The following is a 24,781-nucleotide window of genomic DNA, read 5'->3' on the forward strand; positions in this document are numbered from 1 at the left end:
CGATCCTGAACGATACTTGGTTTCTGTGTCATTCCAAAGTGTTTCCGTCATCAATTTGGAACAGATTATTCTGGTCACAATGGCTGTATTCAGTACATGAATAGCTGATTTATATTCTATTATAAAAATTATTCAAGCTGTTGAGACCACAATATTTGTACAATGGAGCTTCAAAAAACATGTTTATCTTTAACCACTTCACTGCTGAGCCATTTCACACCAATGTGCTTGATCTGTTTTCTGTGGGTTATCTGTGTGTCTGTGTGATAACCACACAAATTAATTTTCAGCAAAGCACCTTATAAAGTATCTTTAGTTTGCAAAACTACAAAGAATATCGGAAAAGCCACCATGCAAAATGCAAAAGAAAAGTCTCTATACATTACATGGCAAACAGCAGCATGGAAATCAATATTTCTTAAATATTTCAAATAGATACATTAAGGCTTCCTATTTAGTATAATTTCACCTTTCCAAAACTTCAAAAATTTAGGATTCTATTAACAATCACATCTATTCCCTCCTCACCCCCCCCCACCCCCCCCCACCCCCATTTTACAACAAAGAACAGATAGAAATAGATTTGCAATACATATGTATTATAATAAAATGCTTGGTGCATGCTCAAACAGATAAAGGTGGAATGTATCACAAGAAAGATAACTCAACGATATATAAGCCATGGCCAGCTATCAGAGTAGGCACTATCGAATGTGCTAAAGCAAAGAGCATATAAAGTAAAATCATAGTGAGACAATATCAGTTTAACATTTCAGCTTTTGTTATATTCATCTTATAGCCAGAGAATTTCCCAAAAAAATCTATATCTTTTTTTGGAATTTGCAATGAATAATAATACCAATTTCAGTTTTCACCCCCAATTTTTATTCCCATATCCCAATATTTATTCCCATAACTCACAAATAAAACATTTTTAAAGTTGGTGACCGAGGGATGTGTTACGATACCCACCAAATAGGTACACTGTCATACACTACTGTTTATATATACATAAATTTCAATTCTACCTCCAAGCCTTCAAGCCATGCCTCTAGGGAACTCTACTCTACCTTTGGATTATCAAATTACTCTCCCAGGATGCCCTGATTTTGCTTCCTGGACCCAAGGTAAGAAATTTTTTTTACCAAAAACTATCCTTGACTGTTTCTTAACCTTGGTCTTGTTCTTTTCCTCTGTCCATGTGCCACTCTGAATTCAGATATTTTCCTCTGCTCTGATATACCGTAACATAGATCCATGTACTTTCATGTATTGCCTGAACCTACATTTTGCCATTTTACTAGTATTGGCCTATAAGAACCAATTTCCTGCAAACACTCCTTTTTCTTCTGTGTATTGATTATGACTTACTTAAAGGGACAGTCTAGTATAAATTAAACTTTCATTATTCAAATAGAACTTTTAATTTTATTCAACTTTCCAATTTACTTTTATCATCAAATTTGCTTTTTTCTCTTGGTATTCTTAGTTTAAACTAAACATAGGTAGGCTCATATGCCAATTTCTAAGCCTTTGAGGGCTGCCTCTTATCACAGGCTTTTTAAATCTCTTTTCAACACAAAGACAGAAAGTACACGTGGGCCATATAGATAACGCCATGTTCAGGCACAGGGGGGTATTTAAGATTTAGCACAAAACAATGCTAAATGTAAGACAATAGATAATAAACAGTACCAGTCATGTGATCAGGGGGCTGGAAGAAGGTTCCTAGATACAAGGTAATCACAGAGGTAAAAAGTATATTAATATAACTGTGTTGGTTATGCAAAACTGGGGAATGGGTAATAAAGGGATTATCTATCTTTTAAAACAATAACAATTCTATGGTAGACTGTCCCTTTAACTTTCACCCCTACCTTCAACCCTCGACCACCACTTGTTTAACTACTCTGGCTCTCTCCAATCCTTGAGTTGGCTTGTCTTGACTACACTATTTGTCTCCTATTTGAAAGTACTACTATCACTTTGTGTTCTACATCTGCCTGTCTGTATCAGCTATTGAGTTCAACCCAGCTGAGAATGTTACAAAAATGGTGGTATGTATGGAAATATGTTTAGATATTGTTTGTGAATTACTTTAGCACTAGTCGAAATCCTAATTAATTTTTATAACTGAACTTCTGTAACTTCTTAGTTGCACCCTCCAAAATTTCTTGCTCTAATTCATTTTAAATTCCTCTACTATATTGATATATTCCATATGTCCCTGCAAAGGCAGCTATAGATATAGAATATGACTTATTGCTTATTTAGAACATTACATTTAAAAGTGACTGATGGGAATTGTTATTTCTTTTAGAATGCCTTCTTTTGATAAAGGAATATGGGTAAATCAGCCAATTAGTGATAGAGCATCAAAAAATGAATGAAAAAAAGATTTACAATGAATAATGCTGTGCCAAATACATCAGTTTAATTGTTAGTATAATAGATGTAAAATTCATGTTTTATTGTAAACACAAACATCACAAAACAATCAGACAATCTCAGCTGTATTTTATAACATGCTTTCTATTATTTATAATTGTGTGGATGAATTTATTGTATTGTTCAGTTTTATTGAATAGATTGTGTACATTATCTGTCTACAAAGATCATTTAAATATCAACAATTACAAGTCCCCAAAGCAAAACAATATGAATGAACATAAAGTTATTCCTAAAAAAATAAGAGTACATCACCATTATAATTATATATGACCTACAAACAAAGATACTATTTTTATCAAGGGGATGTTAAGCTCAACACATCTTCATAATGCAGATGAAAAATTATTATTTACACATTTTTAGAAATAAGTTTTGTATGTAAAAGTTTAGGCTCAAATTGTTAAATGAAAGTGCAAGTCTGTACACAGCTGGTCCATGAGATATATACTTGTAGGCAGGTACAAAATACACAATTCATAATACAGTAATGCCTATAAGAATGCCCTCTGATTGATAAGCAAAGAAAGAAAATGAATGTCCCTTTAAGTCAAAGTCTTACATAAAATAAACATTCATTTTCTATGCATTCTAAAATAAGAACATTTAAGGCATATTTTATATTTTGTCATTACTGATATCTATAATTATTTTGCAGCTCCTTAACTCTTTTCAGTAAAATGTACAATCATGTACTATGCACATCATTAAAATAATAGGGCTGTAAAGTGCATTCTGGTTATACTGAATACCAAGTTAATTTATTTTTGTAATTTTATATTTTTAAAAAATATGCTAAAATTTTATTTTAAAACTTAATTTAAAATAATTCATATATATATAAAAGGAATAATATTCTTTTGTTTCAAACCCCGGAATGCTTCCTATTAAGCAGTGATACACACATTTTCATTATAAAAAGATATATTAGCTATTTGTATATATTTATTTTTTAATATCATATAAAACTTTTGGTGATATGCAGTCTATATTGCACTAGTATCTTTCATAGAAACATAGAATTCAACATCTTAGAAGAACCAGAAGGTCCATTGAGTCTTCCCATATTTTCCTTCTCCAGGTGCTGTGTTTATCTGAGCCATTTTTCTGAAATAAAAAAATATACATATAATGTTACAATTTATATGTAATGTTATGTACTTGCACAAAATACAGTGGTCGTGTTTTGATATTGGTACATTATTACACTGAGCTATTTAGAAACAAAAAGATAATGTTTAAGCAAAACACTTGTATTTTAACCAATACACAATGCTGTAGGCCACAAGACCTCTGTGACATTTGATGTATGAACAGAGTGACAAATATTTATTTCCTGGTCACAACCAGTGTTCTCTTTAAGGCCACATTTTGTGAGCGGCCCAGCAGTGGAACAGTTAATAAGGGTAGGGAACCCCACCTTGCATTGTGTAGTGCTTGCTAGCTGCTGGGTGTGTTTCCCAGCTGGGCCGCTCGCAAAAGTATGGTCTTGGAGGAAACACTGGTCACAACCTTTAAAAAAAAATTTGCTGAAATAATCACCAAAACTGCATTTTAAATTGGCACCAGGCTGCCTTTCAGTAAAAAGAGTTTTTATTATTGGTCCCTCTAAAAGACATCATAGCACGTTCTTACGTCTCTGCTACTGGACTTAATATTAATACAAGGAACCAGAAATTAAACTTTACGTGACCTTTAGACAATCTTAGGAATTACATATCAAAGAGCATTGAGATAACTGGGTTGTTTTAAACTGCAACATCCACCCTTCATTTAACACTAAAATATACCTTTTAGGTCTGGGCAGTAGATTTATTTTTTTTTCTAATTAATAATGGTTCGAGTTAAATAAAAATGAACAGACAATAACTCTTACCTCTTGCACCAAAATAGCATGGTTCACAGTGTATAGTTTGCTTATAGATCCACATGCTGTCACCAGCTTTCAGGTCTCCCAAAGGCCCAGAACAAGCTTCACACTAAAATACATAACAAAGCAATGAATACCTGCGGCCATCAACGTACACTTCCTGCTGGGTTAGGTTGACATTAGAACATCTTTTGCTTAGATTTCATTTTATGTGAAATATTTTCAGATATTAATTTGTGTATTTTTCCAAAATTATTTTTGGTATATAATGGAAAGAAAAATTAGTTACAGTTCTTTCCATCTACTTGTGTCTCCCTGGTCCAACCAAATAGTTTGTTAGTTTTTTAGTCAGTGCAGATGATTCAATTAACCTCACCTAGGGCCTGAGTATCTAAAGCTCTCTGGTCTGGTGAGATTATGTAAGGACGTCTCATTAGTACTGAGAGATTCTTTAAAACATTTTAGAAAGGCAATTTTTTTACTTTGAGAGCTGTTTATATAGCTATGTAGGGTTCTGAATGTGAAGAAGAGACACATTGCAATATCATTCTAAAAAAAAGTCCAGAAGATGTTGTGCTATTTCTCTTCCTGATGGCGCAAGTTTTTGATCACCAGACCCTCAGCTCTAAATTCTTAAAGGGACATTAAAAACTCAATAAATGTTAGATAGAATGATGCATTCAAAGAAAAGATAACTGAGAATAACATGCAGATGTATGTTTTTAAATTCATTAGTTGTTTAAATATTGACAAAATAGGTGTTTTAGTTTTAGGGGTAGATTTACTAAATGTTGAACGAACATGATTCTAGTGAAATGCTTGTGCAATGCTGCCTGCTGCTCACTGGTGGCCAATCAGCCACTAGCAGGGGCTGTCAATCATCTTGATCGTATCAGATTATTTCAATCCACCACCTAAAAGGTGGCGGACAGGTTAAGGAGCAGCGGTCTTATGACTGTTGCTTCTTAACTTTCGTTTCAGGTGTGCCTGAAATGATGGCTCTCCGAAGCAGCATCTGCTACTTCATAAATGGAGCCCTCAGTGTCTATAACGCAATGGGCACTGCCATGTTGTAACTTAGGTTACTTTCTCTGCTGTGGCCAATTAGGGACCGTTATAAATTGGTCACTAGAGTGTGCAGCCAATGGCTGTGTGGGATATAACAGTGTTCTGCACTTTCATTTCTAACAGGAACTGAAAAACTCACATTTCAGAATGGAGTTACAGGATAAAGGACCATATAAATATTTAAAGTATATTGCAGAGTTATTTTATATTTACAGCTTATCATTTTATATTACCATCTCAATGTGTTTAATGTCCCTTTAAGTAAATCAGCTACAAGAAATAACATAGCAAAGTGAGAGACTGGGGTGTCTATGGTTGTACCAATGCTGTAGAAAAGGAGAATATGTGAATCTTTTACTATTCCTCTGTCATGAGCCCCATAAGGAGGATTTTTTTTAACAAATAATTTGTATAAATGAGCAGCTGCTCAGCAAAAGTTTTTCTTTTTCAGCCTGGGGCAATCGAGTGCTGAAAAATAAGTCAGAGCCCAGATGGCATCATTGCAAAGCTACAAATATAAATCTCTAGAGAACTACTGTAGATATAGACAACCTTTTAACATCCCACAAGTATAATAATAATAATGGTAGATAGGTGACATTAATGGGTTTTATAAATAATGAGGGGACACATTATCATTTACATGGATAATTATTTGGCTTTTTTTCATTAGAATGTCACAAATGTAATACAATCCAACACTAAGAGTATTAGCGTTCAATCTGATTGGCACATTTATGTTTGTATCAGTGACTTTATAGGCAGAACTCCCATTGGAACACTGTAGTGTATGTTAAAACTGTTAAGTCTTGTGGTCAAATCTTCATAGGAAAGCTGATTTTAAAATGATAATTAAGTCCCATCATTGTTGTGGTTCTGAATGCGGCTGTACAGGTACCAGATTATGAACCTAACGCACCTGGTCAGTGTACATTTATGATCTCAGACCAAATTGTATTTTTTTATAAATTTCCTTTATAATTAAATACAGTATATACTATATATATATATATATATATATATATATATATATATATATATATATATTGGAAATAAACTTACCAACTACACTGAAACATTGGACAGCACTACAGGTGGGAAAGACATATACAGCTATCCTTTTGTTATGTTCTAGGCCCCTCTCAAAATTGACATAAATTATATATTTTAAGCTTTGTGGAACAATTTTCAACACATACTCAAAGCAGCACACACTTCAGGATGGCTTTTGATAAGTAGTCTGGAGTCACCGATTACATCAGAATGACTCCAGGAAGATCATCCTATTTGACTAGGGACTATATTATAATAAAGCAGGTGTCTACAGAACCCTGCATTGTGAGATAAACAGCTCTCAAGCTAAAACTTGCCATCCTTAAATTCTTTGAGGAACTCTGCAGAAGTGATGAGAATTCTAAGAAAATCTCCCCAGACCATAGAATGTTAGAGATCTGGCCCTAAATGAGGAAATACTGTGTATTTTAGTGCAACATTTCTTCAAACACTGTGCAACAAATGCCTTAAAAGGACAGTATACACCACTTTTCATATAACTACATGTAATAGACACTACTATAAAGAATAAGATGCACAGATACTGATATAAAAATCAAGTATAAAACCATTTAAAAACTTACTTAGCAGCTCCCAGTATAGCTCTGTTGAAAGGGTTAGCTGAAACACCCACTGAAAGTGACTGTATCACAAAAACAGCAGAAACTCCCCTCTCCCCCTTTCTCTGCATATGAAAAGACCCTTTACACAAACTTCTAAAACTTTGGGGCTTGGTTAGGAGTCTGAAAATCAGAGCAATTTTATTTAAAAATAAGCAAAACTATACATTTAAAAAAAAAAAAGTCTGTAAGGGCTGTATAAATGGATCATCTACAAAACATTTATGCAAAGAAAAATCTAGTGTATACTGTCCCTTTAATAGTCTTTCACATCATTTCAGATTATTATGGATTTCTAAAAATGTATCCTTGAAGACAATTCACAAAAAAGCGCAATATGTAATTTACATTTGGGTGTATGATTTCAGAGCAAAATGAGGGCTACCTGTACAAAGCTGTTATATACACATACATGTTTTAGCTTGGCACTGTAGTGTGTATTGAAACTTATATATATTCTAAAGCAACAAATACATTGGTTTAATGACAGCTTTGCATAGCAAGTTACAATAATTTAATGTCTAGGACAGGGTGTGCTAACACAGGGTTGACAACTTCAACAAACAGGCCATTTTTTTAGTACTGACTTGAATGAGAACATGTTAGATAACCATAATTACAGAGATGCTGATTATATCACTTATGCTAAACATCAGACATTCTAAAAATCTGGCGCACTAGAACTGAAGCAAGCAAATCCTCCATTGATGTTTATCACGATAGATCAAAGAACCTGAACCACTAATATGCTTAAAGGAATATGATACCCAAATGTGACCCGAAAGTGATGCTGCATATTAAAAAAGTTACTAGAAAATATCACCTTAAAATCTCTAAAAGGAAGATATTTTACCTCAAAATTTCCTCAGTAGCTACATCCCATTGTACAGGGGTCAAGTCCTACAAAAAAAAGTGTGGGAACTCACCAAGACATCCACCCTCCCTCACAATTAATATTGTTTTATTTATTTATATATATATATATATATATATATATATATACACACACACAATGTATTTATATGTATATAATCTATAGACTTTGGTTAATTAAAGCAAATTAAATCCAATGAAGGGTTGAATGGATGCCTTTGGGCCTGAGAATCCTCCTCTGTTACAGAGTCTCACCCACTTAAAGTGAAGGTAAAGTTAGCTGCTCCGCTATCCTCAGTTACATAGTTCATTTAAATTTAATAGGACTTTCATTCATCTTTTTTTTTACAGTTATATGTAAATACATATTTTGCCGCAATTAAACTATATTTTTTATGACTTACAATTCAACCCGTTTTTCCAATGTCATTTTACTTCCTGATCACATTTTCCTATCTACCAATTGATTTTCTGGCCGATCGGCGGCCGTGAAATGGAACTGAGCATGCGGCAACTATTTTTTGGCCAGCGTTATGTTGGACGTGCGTTCCCGAGTCGCGCATGCGCATACCTTTTTTCTTTTTTAAATGAGCAGAGAACACCATCTGTTGAGACTATGGCTCCACAACATAGGACATCAAATTAATAGCGCTCAAAAGTAAGCCTAAAGTATAAGGGTTCTTGCATTGAAGGAACGATCGAAGATTCGCACATGCGCAATGCCCCTCAGTGCTTGTGAACGCGCATTTGTGCTTACGTGTAGAGCGGGTGGGAGCGCTCTATACGTAAACACACACAAAGATAGGAAGTTGAGGATGGGCGGAGCATGCATGATCACAGTATGCAATTTAGATATTAAAATATAAAGTCATATTAAAAAAAATTAAAATAAAAAATATAGCGATCTGAATATGTTAATAATATAGAATACATTGATGTGTTGTAAAGCTGCAAAATTTACTTTCACTTTAAGGTGCAATAGTTCTATTTCTGCTGAGGGGAGCTAAATAACCCCAGAGCAAGCCACACAGGAATGTAAGCACCATGTGTAATACAAGATAATAGAGATAATATTCATAACAAGGGAGATTACACAGCAGGACTGCTGACAGTCATACATTAGTGTATTGTAGGAAGTGTTACTTCCCATTACTAAAGGATCTCACTATCCCTCTAACCAGACTGTGGTCCAGCTCCTCCCACCAGCAGCAGCAGTGTTTATTGAAGTGTTTCTGTTCTCAGTCCAGAGGTAGCTTAGTTCCTCCTGCAAAAATAGTGCAGGAACTCCGTTCCCATGCCTTCCCGCCTGACTTGACCCCTGCCATTGTAAAGGATACTTGCACAGTCATGTAATTTCCCTTTTCAGGGTGCTTACTATGAAATCTTGCAAGATTTCAGTGAAATCCCATGAGATCACAGTAAAGCAAAGTGTGAACTCAGCACTGATGAAGCTGATTGACTGTTTTTTGGGGGGTTCAGATAACAGGAAAAGCTCTGGTAAACTAAAAAAATGTTTGATGTAAAATATCTTCCTTTTCACAGAGATGTTCATAAGATATTTTCTTGTCAGCTTTTAACAATTATGCTGTTTCACTTTGAAGTGATTTAGCATATGGATATCATGTAGCTTTAATATCATTTAAACCTAGTCTCTCTTCAGCTTTCAAAGATAAAATGTTCTAAGATAGGTCTGATGTAATCATTTTAATATACACTAATATTTAATACTCCCTTGCCGGGGTTAAAAGCATAGGCATAGGTATATGATGGTATCTACCTTGAAGCAAGTTGCATGGCAGCATATGTTTAAGTCATTGAGGATCATTTTGGCCTCAATTCCGAGTGGCTTGCGACAGTAAGTACACATGTCCTTTTCAATGACGGATCTATTCATAGAACAAAAAAAGCAAAAGAATATAATATTGACCATAACAGAAGTACCAGTCATGAGAATCTACAGCATACGTCAGTATTTATAATATCTGTACAACTGCCATTTATACATAATTATTTTATATTTAAAATGTATAGAATAATAACCAACTTAAAGGGATATTATAGTAAAAACATGACATGCTCTAATCCGTCATATGTAATTTTAAGTCTATCGACCATAGACTATTGTGTGTTTAATCCCTCCAAACTCGGGAAGCCCGAAGAAAACAACTCCCCATCTGAGTCATGGGCCAAGTGCTGCTGATTGGATTAGATGCCTTTTTCGCTCGGGACCAGCAGTGCTCTTAAAATCCAGAATGGTATTTCTGCTATGTGTTTAACCCCTTTGCGGGGGTTAAACACACAGTAAATAAAGAGAGACAGAAGCACCATGAAAAGCATTTACTTCAAAAGGGTATATAGGTAAAAAAAAGTCACAACATAGAACTCCATAAAATTTAACTTTTATTAAGTAATCATATAAAATAGTCTGTAATACACGGACCCTATATACATAAGACAAACATTTATATTTAAGAGAAAAAAGCGTGAAAACCTGTGTGTGCTGAAATATACCAGTGTTACATTTTATAGTATATAACGAGTAAGATGGCAAAATACAGGGAACATATGTTGGTTCTTGCTAATAAGGAGTCTGATTAAATATGCTTTCTACAGAGAATAGGGGACAGAGTCCCAAAACTGTATTAGTTAAGATACCCCTCACAAAGGTGAGGCGAAATGCGCATCAGACGGACATAACTTGGTGTGTGCTGCTTTAAGTATGTGTTGAAAATTGTTCCACATACATCAATTTGTTACATACCTTCAATCATACTTAGTATGTGTTGAAAAAGTTCCACATACATCTATTTGTTGGTAAGTTGGTAAAACTAATATTGGAGGGGCGTGTAAGGGGTATCTTAACTAATACGGTTTTGGGACTCTGTCCCCTATTCTCTGTAGAAAGCATATTTAATCAGACTCCTTATTAGCAAGAACCAACATATGTTCCCTGTATTTTGCCATCTTACTCGTTATATACTATAAAATGTAACACTGGTATATTTCAGCACACACAGGTTTTCACCCTTTTTTCTCTTTTTCATTTAAATATAAATGTTTGTCTCTTGTATATAGGGTCCGTGTATTACGGACTATTTTATATGATTACTTAATAAAATTTACATTTTATGGAGTTCTAAGTTGTGACTTTCTCTACCTATATACAACTTTTGAAGTGAGCGCTTTTCATGGTGCTTCTGTCTCTCGTTATTTATAATATTATATAGGCACTAAGCACCCTCCACACTCTCTTGTGTGGGTTTACCCCAAATATTGATTCACACAATAAACATTGTGAAATTAAACACAAAGTAGTCTAGGGTTGATAGTCTTAAAATTGCATTCTCCAACAGATTAGAGCGTGTACTTTTTTGATTATAATGGCCCTTTAAAAATGTTTAGAAAACAATAATGCATATGAGCTAAAAAGCAATATTTCAGGCTTACCATTAAGATAGATTGTGTTCTGCCAGTCGAGCTAGGTGCTGACTAGTAGATCACAAGACTTTCTATGTGATTTTCAATCTCTCAGCCAGTAGAGATAGCATGCTCTGAATTTAAAGTATATTCTGCACTACTATAATGGCCTCAATTTAAAAAAGGGCATTTCAGCACAAGGATATTAGTCCCTGCGTTAAACGGAGATCAGATTTTCTTATGCTTAGCACATGTAGAAATAGACCACTGCAAAGCTGCACAAAAAGTAGCCCTTACTCAATAAAGTATGAGCACCCTGTGTAATAGCAATGTTTTACTGTATTTGTAATGAGTTAATTAAAATACATACCTATCAGAAGTGGAATAAACAGTTTTTATAGATTTGGATACAATATTCTCATCATACATGTTGCTAGGCGGTCTTCTATTCAAATAAACACAAATAAATCTGTTTGTATAATTTTCATAAACTACTTAATAAGGAATACAAATGCTTAACTTTACTAATATCTCAAATACAAATACTTTATGGTTCATATAAATGTAAAAACATAAAATTCTATCTTAGCACAAAAAAAGTATTCTTTAGCAGACATATTTGTATGGTTCAGATAGAGTATGTCCTTTTTAATTAACTTCTATAATCTATATTCAGATTTAGGGGTCTATCAAATACCCATAGACTTTAGGGGGGATTTCCTGTTAAAAAAATTAGATTATATTCTGATCACCCCCATGCTTGGTTGTTTTTTTCAGTATGCTTTGTTGAAAACCATACCTAAGTAGTCTCAGAAGCAACAAGGCACTACTCGTAACTAGTGGGGATTGTGACTATGTACATATGCCTCTTGTCATTGTGTTTAGGTCCTATGGGTGCATTTTAGTTCACTATAATACATTTAAATGCAAAATAGTGTCATATATAATATATAGCACAATAATAACATAGTCTAACACATTATAGTATTTTATTTTCCCCCATTTATGTCCCTTTAATAATAGATCATGTGTAAGCTAAACTGTCAGCTTGTGAAATAGAACTACTGACAAAGGTTTTTCTAAAATCTCAATTTAAATAGTTAAATTTCCTACTAACAGTAATTAATTATATGCAAAAAGGATACAAATGATCTTTTCTAAAGCTTCTTTGTATCAAGTACTTTTGGTTTTAAAGATAACAATACGTCCACAGAAAAGCCTAAATGCAGCTCAAACTTTTTATATATTGCTTATATTTTTACTTTTTTACTTCACTTTAATAGTTTATTTTTTTCTTTTGCTTTACATAGTTCAAGTTTTGAAGATATGAACAATATTGTTGTAATTAATGAAGGGATCTGTGTAATGTAAGTTTATCTGTTTAAATAAAGAGTTAGTGAACCAAGGGAGTTAGAGCGAACAAGGGATTGGAGTAACCAAGGGTGAATATAAATATTTTATATATTTTTAAGATGAACCTTTTAGTAAGAATGTGTGAGAATCTCATTCAGTGTACAGCTTGCCATATGTCTGCATCACTGGAGCAGCCACTTCAGGGATCATATGTCTGTGGCAAGTGTGAGCATATTGTCTCTATAGAAGCTCATATTGGAGTTCTGGAGGAAAGAATTGCAACACTGCGGAAATTCAGACAACTGAAAGGGAAATGGATATGACTGAGCAGGTTGTTCATGGTGCTAGCAGTGGAAATAAAAATTTTTTAGATGTGGAGACTCCAGGAAGTAGCTGGGTCACATTTCGAAGGGGAAGTAAAAGTAAGCAGAATAGACAGGCCACTTCTGAGCTGGTACACCCCAACAGATTTGCCAGATTGAGTGACGATGTTGGGGATATCAGTTCAGGGGTGGCAATGTCAGAGAGGGCTGTTTTGCCTAGTATAGTGAACAGTCCTTCGGTCATGGAAGCGGGGCATACTATAGTGAACAGTCCTTCAGTCATGGAAGCGGGACATACTATAGTGAACAGTCCTTCAGTCATGGAGGAGGGGCATACAAGTCTGGGCCTGAGGCAGATGTTGGTTGTAGGAGACTCTATTATTATGAAGGTTGATAGGGTAATTTGTCTTCCAGATACCTTAAATAGAACAGTTTGCAGTCTTCCAGGGGCCTGTTAGGCATATTGTAATGCGTATTTATAGATTGTTAGAAGATCTGGGTCTGATCTTGCAGTTATGGTGCATATTGGCACTAATGAAGGAGTAAGAGTTAGGTAGCAAACTTAAAGCAAGGGCCTCCAAGATAATATTTTCGGTGATATTACCAGTGCCATGTGCTAACCAAGTAAGGCAGAAGGAGCTAAGGTCAGTTCATTCTTGGTTAAAAACATGGTTTAAAAATGAGGGGTTTGAATTTGTAGAGCACCGGGCTGACTTTTCACTTGGGTACAATTTGTAAAGTAAGGATGGATTGCACCTGAATGGCATAAGTGCAGGTGTGTTGGGAGACAGGATGATAGCATGCTTAGAAAATCTTTTAAACTAAGCAATGGGGCAGGGGGTCAGTACAAGCATAATAGAACAGGCAGATCAGTTTGTGAATATGTCACACCTAGAATATCTCAAGGAAGGAATGGCAGAAGGGTACACTTAGGAAATGTCACATTAGAAAGTTTGAAGGAAATCACACCAAGTAGCACCAGAAAGCACATGAGAATTAAATGTATGATAGCAAATGCAAGAAGCATGATGGGTAAAATGGGGAAGCTGGAGCTCTTAGTTGCAGAAGAGGACTATGATATTATTGATATACCTGAAACTTGGTGGGATGATTCACATGACTGGGCAGTTTACTTAGAGGGTTATACTTTACTTAGGAGTGACAGTAGTAATACAATTGGTGGAGGAATCTGCATGTATATTAAACCTGACCTTAAACCTACAATATGGGAAGATATATATGATTATACAGGTGATAACGTAGAGACTCTGTGGGTTGAAATTAGGTGTGGGGGGAAAAACTAAAAAAATATTACTAGGAACATGCAACAAGTCCCCAACATTAGTGACATAGGGGAAACACAACTACTAATGCAAATAGGAAGGGCTGTTAATATTAATAATGTTGTAATTATGGGAGATTTTTTATTTTTTTATTTGTTAGATCAGGTTTGTTCAAGTGTTTATTACATTATCTCTAACAAGCTAAATCTGGTATTAACAATTATTTGGAGGGGGCTAACATTATGGTAAATTTTAACTACCCTGACATAAACTGGGCCCATGAAACTAATAATGTATGAAGGTTAGTGTGATTAACAGTGAAAGGGAGAAGACTGCGGTACTAAACTAGTTCTTTTCTTCAGTATACACAAGAGAGGAAGCAATGGGAAATACTTTGAAACAAACTAGAACATACAAACCCATACCATTAACTGGGTTATCTCTAGAGGATATCAGGAAAAAATAGATAATATTAAAGTAAATAAAACTCCAGGCCCAGATGAAATACACCAAGGGTTTTACGGGAATTAAGCACTGTTATAGACAAACTTCTACTCTTAATTTTTCAAGACTCATACTCAGGCATAGTATCCCAGGACTGGTGTAAAACTGATGTGGTGCCACTCTTTAAAAAGGGAAGCAGGGCTGATCCAGGAAGCTATAGACCAGTTAGTCTGACATCAATAGTAGGGAAGATACTTGAAGGGATTATAAAGGATTATATTGATGAGTATATTCGTGTAGACATGATTATGAGTTCAGATCAGCAGGTTTTATGAAAATAGATCATGTCAAACTAATCTAATTAGAGGCAACAAGGAAGGAAGTAAAAAATATAGATAAAGGGGAATCAGTTGATGTGATATACTTGGATTTTGCAAAGGCGTTTGATATAGTGCCACATGAGAGATTAATGTACAAAAGGAAGTAATTTGGAATAGCTGAAAATGTTAGCTCATGGATAAATAACTGAATAAAAGACAGGGAGCAATGAGTAGTAGTAAAATGATCATACTCGGATTGGACAAAGATAATCAGTGGAGTCTCCAAGGGATCAGTGCTGGGCCCTGTTCTTTTTAATATTTTTATTAATAACTTGGAGCAAGGATTAAATAGCAACATATTTTTACAGATGATACAAAGTTGTGTAAGGTCATTAGGTTAGGGCAGGATGAATTTGCTTTATACGGGGGTCTGCAAAAATGAGAAGAATGGGCACATAAATGAATTTTCCAATTCATTCCAAAGGTGTTCAATGATGTTGAGGTCAAGGCCACAAACTTGGAAGTACCCAATTGTCTAAAATGTCTTTTTATCCTGTAGTAATATCCTGTAAATGTTTATACTTGCTCTGTGAGTTTCATGGTCTTTCACTTTGTGGCTGGGCTGTTGATCCTTCCACGTCACAATAATAGCACTTACAATTGATTGGAAATTTCACAAACTGGAAAGGTGACATCATATGACAGTACAACATTGGAAGTCACTCAACTCTTCAGTATGCACTGCCAATGTTTGTTTGCCTATGGTGGTTTCATGGCTATGTGCTGGATTTTATGCACCTGTTAGCAATGGGTGTGGTTGAAACACCTGAACTTAAAGGGACAGTCTAGTATAAATTAAACTTTCGTTTTTCAGATAGGACTTTTAATTTTAATCAACTTTCCAATTTTCTTTTATCATCAAATTTGCTTTTTTCTCTTGGTATTCTTAGTTTAAACTAAACATAGGTAGGCTCATATGCTAATTTCTAAGCCTTTGAGGGCTGCCTCTTATCACAGGCTTTTTAAATCTCTTTTCAACACAAAGAGACAGAAAGTACACGTGGGCCATATAGATAACACTGTGTTCAGGCACAGGGGGTTATTTAAGATTTATTTAAGATTTAGCACAAAACAATGCTAAATGTAAAACAATAGATAATAAACAGTCACAGTCATGTGATCAGGGGGCTGGAAGAAGGTTCCTAGATACAAAGTAATCACAGAGGTAAAAAGTACATTAATATAACTGTGTTGGTTATGCAAAACTGGGGAATGGGTAATAAAGGGATTATCTATCTTTTAAAACAATAACAATTCTATGGTAGACTGTCCCTTTAATAATTAATAGGGGTATCCACATCATTTTGGCCATATAGTATACATTGGTTTTATTCATGAAACTCAAATTTTTATAAACAAATTAGCTGGAAACACTTGGTAGAAGTCAACATACATTGACAAAGTTAACTTGTTTAAAATTAAACTAAGTTCAAAGAAATAGCTGAGCTCAACCAATTTTTTGCTTTTAGACTAATACTAAAGCGGATTTTAAATATATTATAATAAAGTTTTTGTTAACAAATTAAATATGAAGCTTTATAACATATTTACAAGTGTATTTGCAAAGTTAGCTTTTAACAATCTTGCTTTGGATTTATTCTGAATTGAAGTAACTACCTAAATAATTAACTGTGGTAATCTGCTACTTTACATTGAATTTTTTTTTACCTTGTTTCATCATATGATGTAGTGTAGACATAAGTATCTGATGGGTTGGATGAAATCTTTGACTTTTCATAGCTGAAACATATTTTAGTACATCCTGTTATTAACTATAAAACACAATTCCACCTTCCAACTTTTAATAAAAAAAATATCATTCTCCTCCTCCCACTTAAAGGGACACTGAACCCAATTTTTTTCTTTTGTGATTCCGATAGAGCATGCAATTTTAATCAACTTTCTTGTTCTCTTGCTATCTTTATTTGAAAAAGAATGCATCTAAGTTTTTTGTTTGTTTCAGTACTCTGGACAGCATTTTTTTATTGGTGGATTAATTTATCCACCAATCAGCAAGGACAACCCAGGTTGTTCACCAAAAATTGGCCAGCATCTATACTTACATTCTTGAAGTTCAAATAAAGATACCAAGAGAATGAAGAAAATGTTATAATAGGAGTAAATTAGAAAGTTGCTTAAAATGTCACGCTCTATCTGAATCACAAAAGAAAAAATTTGGGTACAGTGTCCCTTTAAGCTCATTTTACACCTTTTGAGTGTGTAATCGCCATCTTGAAAACTGATTTGTAACTGACGCCATGAGGTGATTTCACAAAGCGTTTTGTTTTTTTAAATACTGAACTGGCTTATATTACTTGCCCCAGTTCTGTTGATTTTATAAAGTTATTTACACTTAGTGTGAATTAAAGGTCAGAGCATTAAGGGCCAGATTACATTGGGGGTGTTTGTGCTTGTCGTGCTAACCACTGGTATTACTAGTTGAAAGTAAACTTAATTGCTCGACTAGTGCAGTTAATGCCCGAGCAGCAGCGTTTATTGACACGCCCCTTGTAATCTGGCCCAAAATTGTTAACAAACAAGGAGATTGTTTTCACAAAAATAATAAACCTGCACATCTAGCCAAATAAATATATCATCGGCAACATTGGCCTTACTAGTTTTTAAAGTGATAGTAAATCCTAGCGTGTCTGAAACGCTGGGATTTACCAGTGCAACAAATAAAGGGGACTTTCAGTCATGAAGTACAAAAATCCTTCATGCTGTAAGTTCCTTTATTTGTTTGCAGCGATCACCGCACTGAGCGTCTCAGGCCGCCCACAGCAGAATGCTATTTTGCACTGAGGAACTCTTAGCCAATAGCGTGCTAGCTATCCGGCATAATGCAAACTGACCCAGAGTACCTCAGTACAAAACAACGTTCTGCCGTGGGAGACCTGAGGCGCTCAGCACGGAGAACGCTGCAAACAAATAAAGGAACTTCCAACGTGAAGTATTTTATACTTCATGACTGGAAGTCCCCTTTATTTGTTGCACTGGTAAATCCTAGCATTTTAACAAACGCTAGGATTTACTATCACTTGTGTTTAAACTTATTTTATAAGACTTTATTAATTTTTTTAGTTAGGCGGAGAAAGTGAATCTTTCATGCTTCTTTGTGTCATTAAAGAAATCACAACTAAACTTTTATGACTGTTACTAAATGTACATTTCTCATGACACTAAATTTGAACAAAATATCATTGTTAAATCAGTTAATAGTTGGTATTGTGATAAATTATTATTTTTTTTGCTTGCATTAGATTATTTGCACTGATTTAGTGATCAGGGATTACAAATACATTCTGGGAAGGGTATAGAATATTAAATGGCTTTATTTTGCTATTGACGTGTTTTTGTTTTTTTTCTCCTTACCTTGAACTCCGATTTGGTGCATCAACATTTTCCCCATTAACAGTATAAGTTGTAGTTGTACGCTGGGTTACAGAATTATAATTTTCTGTTGAACGTCTGCTGGATGTATTATTAGCAGTGTTGTAGTTGGATGGCGAACGTCTTCCTGTATCTGATGTATGCTCACTAACTTTGTAATTTGTTGTTGTACGTCTTTCTGGAGCACCAGAACTACTTTCAGAAATGTTGTATGTTGTAGTTGAGCGTCTTGCTGATGAATCTGGCACTTCCTCGCTAGTTTTGTATGTTGTAGTTGATCTTCTTCCTGGCGAATCTGATACTTCCTCGCTAGTTTTGTATGTTGTAGTTGATCGTCTTGCTGTTGAATCTGGCACTTCCTCACTAGTTTTGTACGACGTGGTTGATGTGCGACTTACAACGTTAGTGTTATTAGTAGAAACTGGTTGTCTAAAGAAATTAAAGAAAATCAGAACCTGTTAACCAAACAATATCCACTTGAAATAATAAACTGCAACATGCTTCAGATACTTTTAATATTTAATTATGTTCTTTGATTTCTTTTCACATTTTTTAAATAAACATCATCATTTGTTTTTCTCTTTAACAATAAATAAATGCTAGATAGAATGATTGCAATCAAAGCAGCAATTAGTCTGAGAATAATATGTAGATATATTTATTAAAATTATATCAGTTGTTTCAATATTGAAAACAATAGTGTAAAATTGTAGTATCCATAAAACAAATGAGTGCCGCCATGTTGTAACCTAAGTTTCCTTCTCTGCTGAGGTTAATAAGATACAGTTATAAATGGGTCACTAGAGTATGCAACCTATAACTGTGTGGAATATAGCTGTGTTATATCTGGAGTCAGCATTTCCACTTTTAACTGGAATTGGAAACTCCAAAATTTTTAAGAATTTAAATTACAGGAAAAGTTGTTTTTATTACATATAATTAAACATTTTATATTACAATTTCAAAGTGATATTGAAAATTAATCTTTCATGATTCAGATAGAACATGCAATTTTAAGCAACTTTCGCATATTATCAAATTGTCTTCATTCTCTTGGTATCTTTATTTGAAAAAGCAAGACTATAAGTTTAGGAGCCGGCCCATTTTTGGTTCAGCACCTTGGTAGCGCTTGCTGATTGGTGTCTAAATGTAGCCACCAATCAGCAAGCGCTACCCAGGGTACTGAACTAAAAATGGCCAAGCTTCTAAGCTTACATTCCAGCTTTTTCAAATAAAAGATACTAAGAGAACAATGTAAAATTGATAATAGGAGTAAATTAGAAACTTGCTTAAAATTTCATGCTCTATCTGAATCATGAAAGTTTAATTTTGACTAGACTATTCCTTTACCGTCACTTTAATGTACATTTTAAACTGCTACGTAAAACTATATGAATACAGCAGCTGCCTTCCGACTCACATATTAATACTGTGGGGGCCATATTTTTTTTCTGAAACCCTTAGTTATGCAATATACAACGCTAAAACAAAAAAGTGTTGTCGTTTTACTTTTAGAAGATAACAAAACTCACAACTTTGATCTTCCGCAGTATGTGTGGCAGCTTGTGTGTGCAGTAAACTATGTCACAAACGCTGTAATAACATTTACAAAAAGCCTTTTTTACAGATAGATTTATATTGCATTAATTCCTCTACATCAAATCTCACGTTCTTGAAAGTTAATCAATACAAATAGATTCTGCCAGCAACATTAAAATGGTTTTACATTAAAATTCATTTCTACAGCACAGTAGTATGATCTGCGTGATGAATTGAATTTGCAGGTATAATAGCTGGTTGAACATTTTCTTCTCTCACACCCCATTTGCTGGAGTGGGTACAGCACTATACCACAAAACACGCGCTGTGTGAATTCTACTAATTGTACATTTCAGCAGCACACAACAGCTAGAGGCTAAATTTGGAATTTGCTGACAGATAAATACTGGTTGTGTGCTTAAATCTTGCAATTATTCTGTGAATTTCCATTTCCATACAAACTAGCCAAGTACAATATTGGTTGTGATTTATACAAAGGAGGATGTTTAGCATTGTGCTTTCTAATTATAACATAGGTTATACCAAGACAAACTTCTGCATACTGAATATCAACAGATGGTTGTGCCAGGTTAATTTATTTGCTAACCAATAAGGTTGATAACTTCAGGCAAAGTGTTTGACTTTTATTTGTTTTAAACTGCCCATTTATGGTACACAGCAACACATGTGAGAGCGAAGTACCCATAGGCAAAGGTTATTAAGTTGCCCACTTGTTCTGATGCCAAAATTTTAGGTGTGCTTAAAGGGATTGTAAACACTTTTAAATGTGTTACCTTAAAGGGACATGAAACCCATTTTTTTTTTTCTTTCATGATTTAGAAAGAGCATACAATAATAAACAACTTTCTAATTGACTTCTATTATCTAATTTGCTTCATTCTCTTGATATTCTTTGCTGAAAAGCATATCTAAATATGCTTAGTAGCTGCTGATTGGTAGCTGCACATAGATGCCTCCTGTGATTGGTTCACCGTGTGCATTGCTATTTCTTCATTAAAGTATATCTAAAGAATGAAGCAAATTAGGTAATAGAAGTAAATTGGAATGTTGTTTAAAATTGTATTCACTACCTTAATCATGAAAGAAAATGTTTGGGTATAGTGTCCCTTTAATTACAGCGTCACATATTCAGCTATGTAGCAGTATCTCTTATTAGAGTGCCCATAAGCAGCTGCACATAGCACTAGTGAATGGACGCTAGATATTGCTGTGTTTTATGATCACAAACTGCTCTTCCGCAGTATATTGTAGCTTCTGTTATTTAGGGATTAGCTCTTCATCATTGATTTTCATTTAAATCACATTAGTAAATATGTCTTTCTATGAGTCTTTTTAAGAGGAAATCTGAGTTGTTTTTACATTTCATTTGACATTAACTCATGGGAAAAAGCATTACATACATATACTTGATTCATAATAATTGTGCAAATCCAACAAAATGAAAAAAATTATGAATACAGAAATACTTACGGTTTAATTCTTGTCTCTGCTATGTCAATGAGATTATCCAGATCTTGACTTCTTTGAATAAAATAAGAAAAATGAATAGAGAGCATTTACAAGTAGAATTAAAATGTTAAACAAGTTAGCAAGAAACTGGAGCATATTTAACGGGATACAATTTATTATGCCAGAATTTTTTTAAGATCAAATGTAACTACAAATTGAATTTTATTGAAGTGTTTTTATTTAAAGGGACAGTCAAGTCAAAATTAAACTTTCATGATTCATATAGGGCATGCAGTTTTAAACACATTTCCAATTTACTTTTATCCTAAACTTTGCTTTATTCTCTTGGTATTCTTTGTTTAAAGCTAAACTTGTAATACTTAATTGCAAGCTAAGCTTAGCGTGGTCCCACAATATTGATAGTGCACCCTGCGCTATCAATAGCACTGCACTTGTAATCTAGGCCTAGCAGTTTTTATTCATGTGTCATATAGAAATATATTAGATATCATAGCATGTTTGTTAGTGTGTGATAAGTAGAGCAGAAATACACATTTATTTAACTTGAGATGAAATATAGATAGGTTACTTACCCCTTGTTTTTATTCACAGCATTTGTAACATCAATTAAATCATCAATTCTCCGGCTTTTGAAAAAAAAACAATAATATCAATTTTATATATGAACGATCATATTTAATTTTTAGTATATATATATATATATATATATATATATATATATATATATATATATATATATATAAAAGTTTCACTGCAAGATGTTTTTATAGAAAAATGCTACAATTCACAGTACAACGTACATATAACTCAAATGCATGTACATGTAAATTAAGAGTTTAATATTTGTTAATCGTACATTTGTTCTCAATGTTTTGTAAATTTTTAATGTGTACACTTCAGTACATATAACGCAACACATAACTCACAACTTGCAACATGAGCAATGTTTAAAGCAACTGCAATATCCATTAAACTGTAAGGCGCACCAAAGGGATGTCGGCTGCACTAAACATTCTCTGGTAATTCTATTTTACCTTGGACTTGCAATACCTAGTTGCGTGCTATTGTTAGCGTGGTTCTGCGATATTAATATTGCACCTGGCGCTATTAAACGGATATTAAACACTAAAGAAATACTAGATAGATTGATTGATGCATTCAACGAAAATATTAGTCTGAGAATAACATGTATTATTTTTATTATCGGTTATTTGTAGAGAGCCTACAGATTCTGCAGTGCTAATATTTTTTAAGGTTTCATTAAATATTAAGAAAATAAGTGTAAAGTTTTAATGTCTATAAAACAATGGGAGCTGCCATGTTATAACTTAGGTTACCTTATCTGCCGTGGCCAATTAGGAACAGTTACAAATAGGTCACTAGAGTGTGCAGCTAATGGCTGTATGGAATATAACAGTGTTCTGCACTTCCATTTCTAACAGGAATGGAAAAGCTCACAATTACAGGAAAAGGGAAAGGGACAAAATAAATTGCAAAGTTTTTTTATATATACAATTCATCATTTTATATTATTATCTCAAAGAGCTTAATGTCCCTTTAATAGCACTCCCCTTGTAATCTAGGCCAAGCAGTTTTTCTCCATGTATAATATAGAAATAGTCATGTCTGTTAGTGTGTGAAGAATGTAATGTTTATTCCTTTTGTTCACAAAACAAGAGCACAATTATGAAGTTACAGGCGGTCAAGCACAAGGACAGTGTGAATGTCTAATTGTGTATACTCCCAGCAGTCGTCATGTTTTCTTTGATGCATTTGGTGCCAAATAATCTTCTAGCTTCCCACATTTTTTCTAGCTTCTAGACGTTGTTTTTTTGTTTTTTTTAATCCCTTAGAATATTCAATTTAATCTTTCTATTTTTAACATTCTTACAAGTGTTCAAAAGGCCACATGCTTATAAATATTTTGCCTCAACAACCTCATATTCTATAAAATTCCTGCTGAGTATTCTGGGAAATCCCAAAATGCTGCAGGCAATTTACAGCTAGCATTTTGTGTTAACAAATTTAAGCTTGAATGCTGCATCTGCAAACCTGTTACAGAAATACACTGTACATTTATTTAATTTTAGATAAAATATAAATAGGTTGCTTACCCATTGTTTTTATTTGCAGCATTTGTAACATCAATGAAATCATCAATTCTCTGGCTTCTGAAAAAAACAATATCTCAATTATATATATGAACGATCATAATATATTTTTTTTATATAGCCTTGTCTTACCTAGTACTAGTGGCTAAAAAACATCAGGCAATGAGTAAAATAATAAAAGTATATTACAGGTAGAAAACCCTTTATCAAAATTGCTTGGGACCAGGAAAGATTTGGATTTCATAATAATTTGGATATATTGCATTTTGGCTCTCTGATTCAAAGTAGCTCTCTGTTACAAGTGGCAGAGTTACTCACTGGAGTTAGAAACTGGAGATGGAAACTGCAGTCCCACTAACAGGTAAACTAAATAGCTATACCTCTACACAATGCTCTTTATGTCTTTTCTGCTCTATCTGTCTGCTCTTCTCCTAAAACTCACTCCATGTCCCTATAAAAACAATCCCCAAACTATCCATATCTCACCCTCCCTTCTCTCATCCCCTAGGGTGTCATCTCATGAACTACTCTGTTTCCTTAGAAACACTTCCTACTCTAACTCTCCTGTGTCTAGTCATACGCGCTCCTACAAGTCTCACTTTCACCTTCTGTCACTCTCACTGCTACTACTGCTTGCTGCTGGTGATGTCTCTCCTAACCCTGGCCCTGCAACAATCACCACACTTTTACACTCTTGCTCTGTCTCCCACTGCAAAAACTCTAGGTCAAGCAATACCAACAATCTCATTTCCATTAACCCACATCGCTTATGCCCTCTCTTTTGTTGTGCCCTCTGGAATGCTCGCTCTGTCTGTAACAAACTTACAACTGTTCATGACCTGTTTGTTTCCAACGCTTTCAACCTTCTAGCAATTACTGAAATCTGGCTATCTTCCTCTGACACTGCTTCCATTGCTGCTCACACACGGTGGTTTCCACTTTAGCCACACACCTAGGCCAGGTGAGAGACATGGTGGCCGTGTTGGCATCTTACTCTCCCCCTCCTGCTCCTATCAGTACCTCCATTTACATCTCTCACTTTTTCTTACTTTGAAGTCAACTGCATTCATCTGTTCTCCTCCCTCTCTCTCAGAGTGGCAGTTATCTATCTCCCCCCT

The 24,781-nt window shown here is 34.3% G+C and overlaps 1 protein-coding gene across 50 annotated transcripts in view; it reads right to left on the reverse strand.

Moving 5' to 3' along the window:
* Nucleotides 1–2,412: 2,412 nt before the first annotated feature.
* The window catches only part of SCEL (sciellin), a 182,803-nt gene continuing 160,434 nt past the window's right edge, over nt 2,413–24,781 (reverse strand). For 47 of the 50 annotated variants that reach the window (XM_053707863.1, XM_053707905.1, XM_053707890.1 and 44 more), the window contains 9 exons: nt 23,667–23,723; nt 22,125–22,178; nt 21,553–21,603; nt 18,505–18,951; nt 16,801–16,872; nt 11,720–11,794; nt 9,710–9,818; nt 4,325–4,427; nt 2,413–3,555 (listed from right to left, as the gene is read on the reverse strand). In XM_053707863.1, coding sequence (XP_053563838.1) covers nt 3,539–3,555; nt 4,325–4,427; nt 9,710–9,818; nt 11,720–11,794; nt 16,801–16,872; nt 18,505–18,951; nt 21,553–21,603; nt 22,125–22,178; nt 23,667–23,723 — 985 coding nt within the window. In that variant the 3' untranslated portion in view covers nt 2,413–3,538. The remainder of the gene's footprint in view (nt 3,556–4,324; nt 4,428–9,709; nt 9,819–11,719; nt 11,795–16,800; nt 16,873–18,504; nt 18,952–21,552; nt 21,604–22,124; nt 22,179–23,666; nt 23,724–24,781) is intronic. The other 3 variants (XM_053707906.1, XM_053707892.1, XM_053707856.1) reach the window with 1 other exon arrangement.

This window comes from Bombina bombina, chromosome 3, assembly GCF_027579735.1.
Source record: "Bombina bombina isolate aBomBom1 chromosome 3, aBomBom1.pri, whole genome shotgun sequence".
NCBI lineage: Eukaryota > Metazoa > Chordata > Amphibia > Anura > Bombinatoridae > Bombina > Bombina bombina.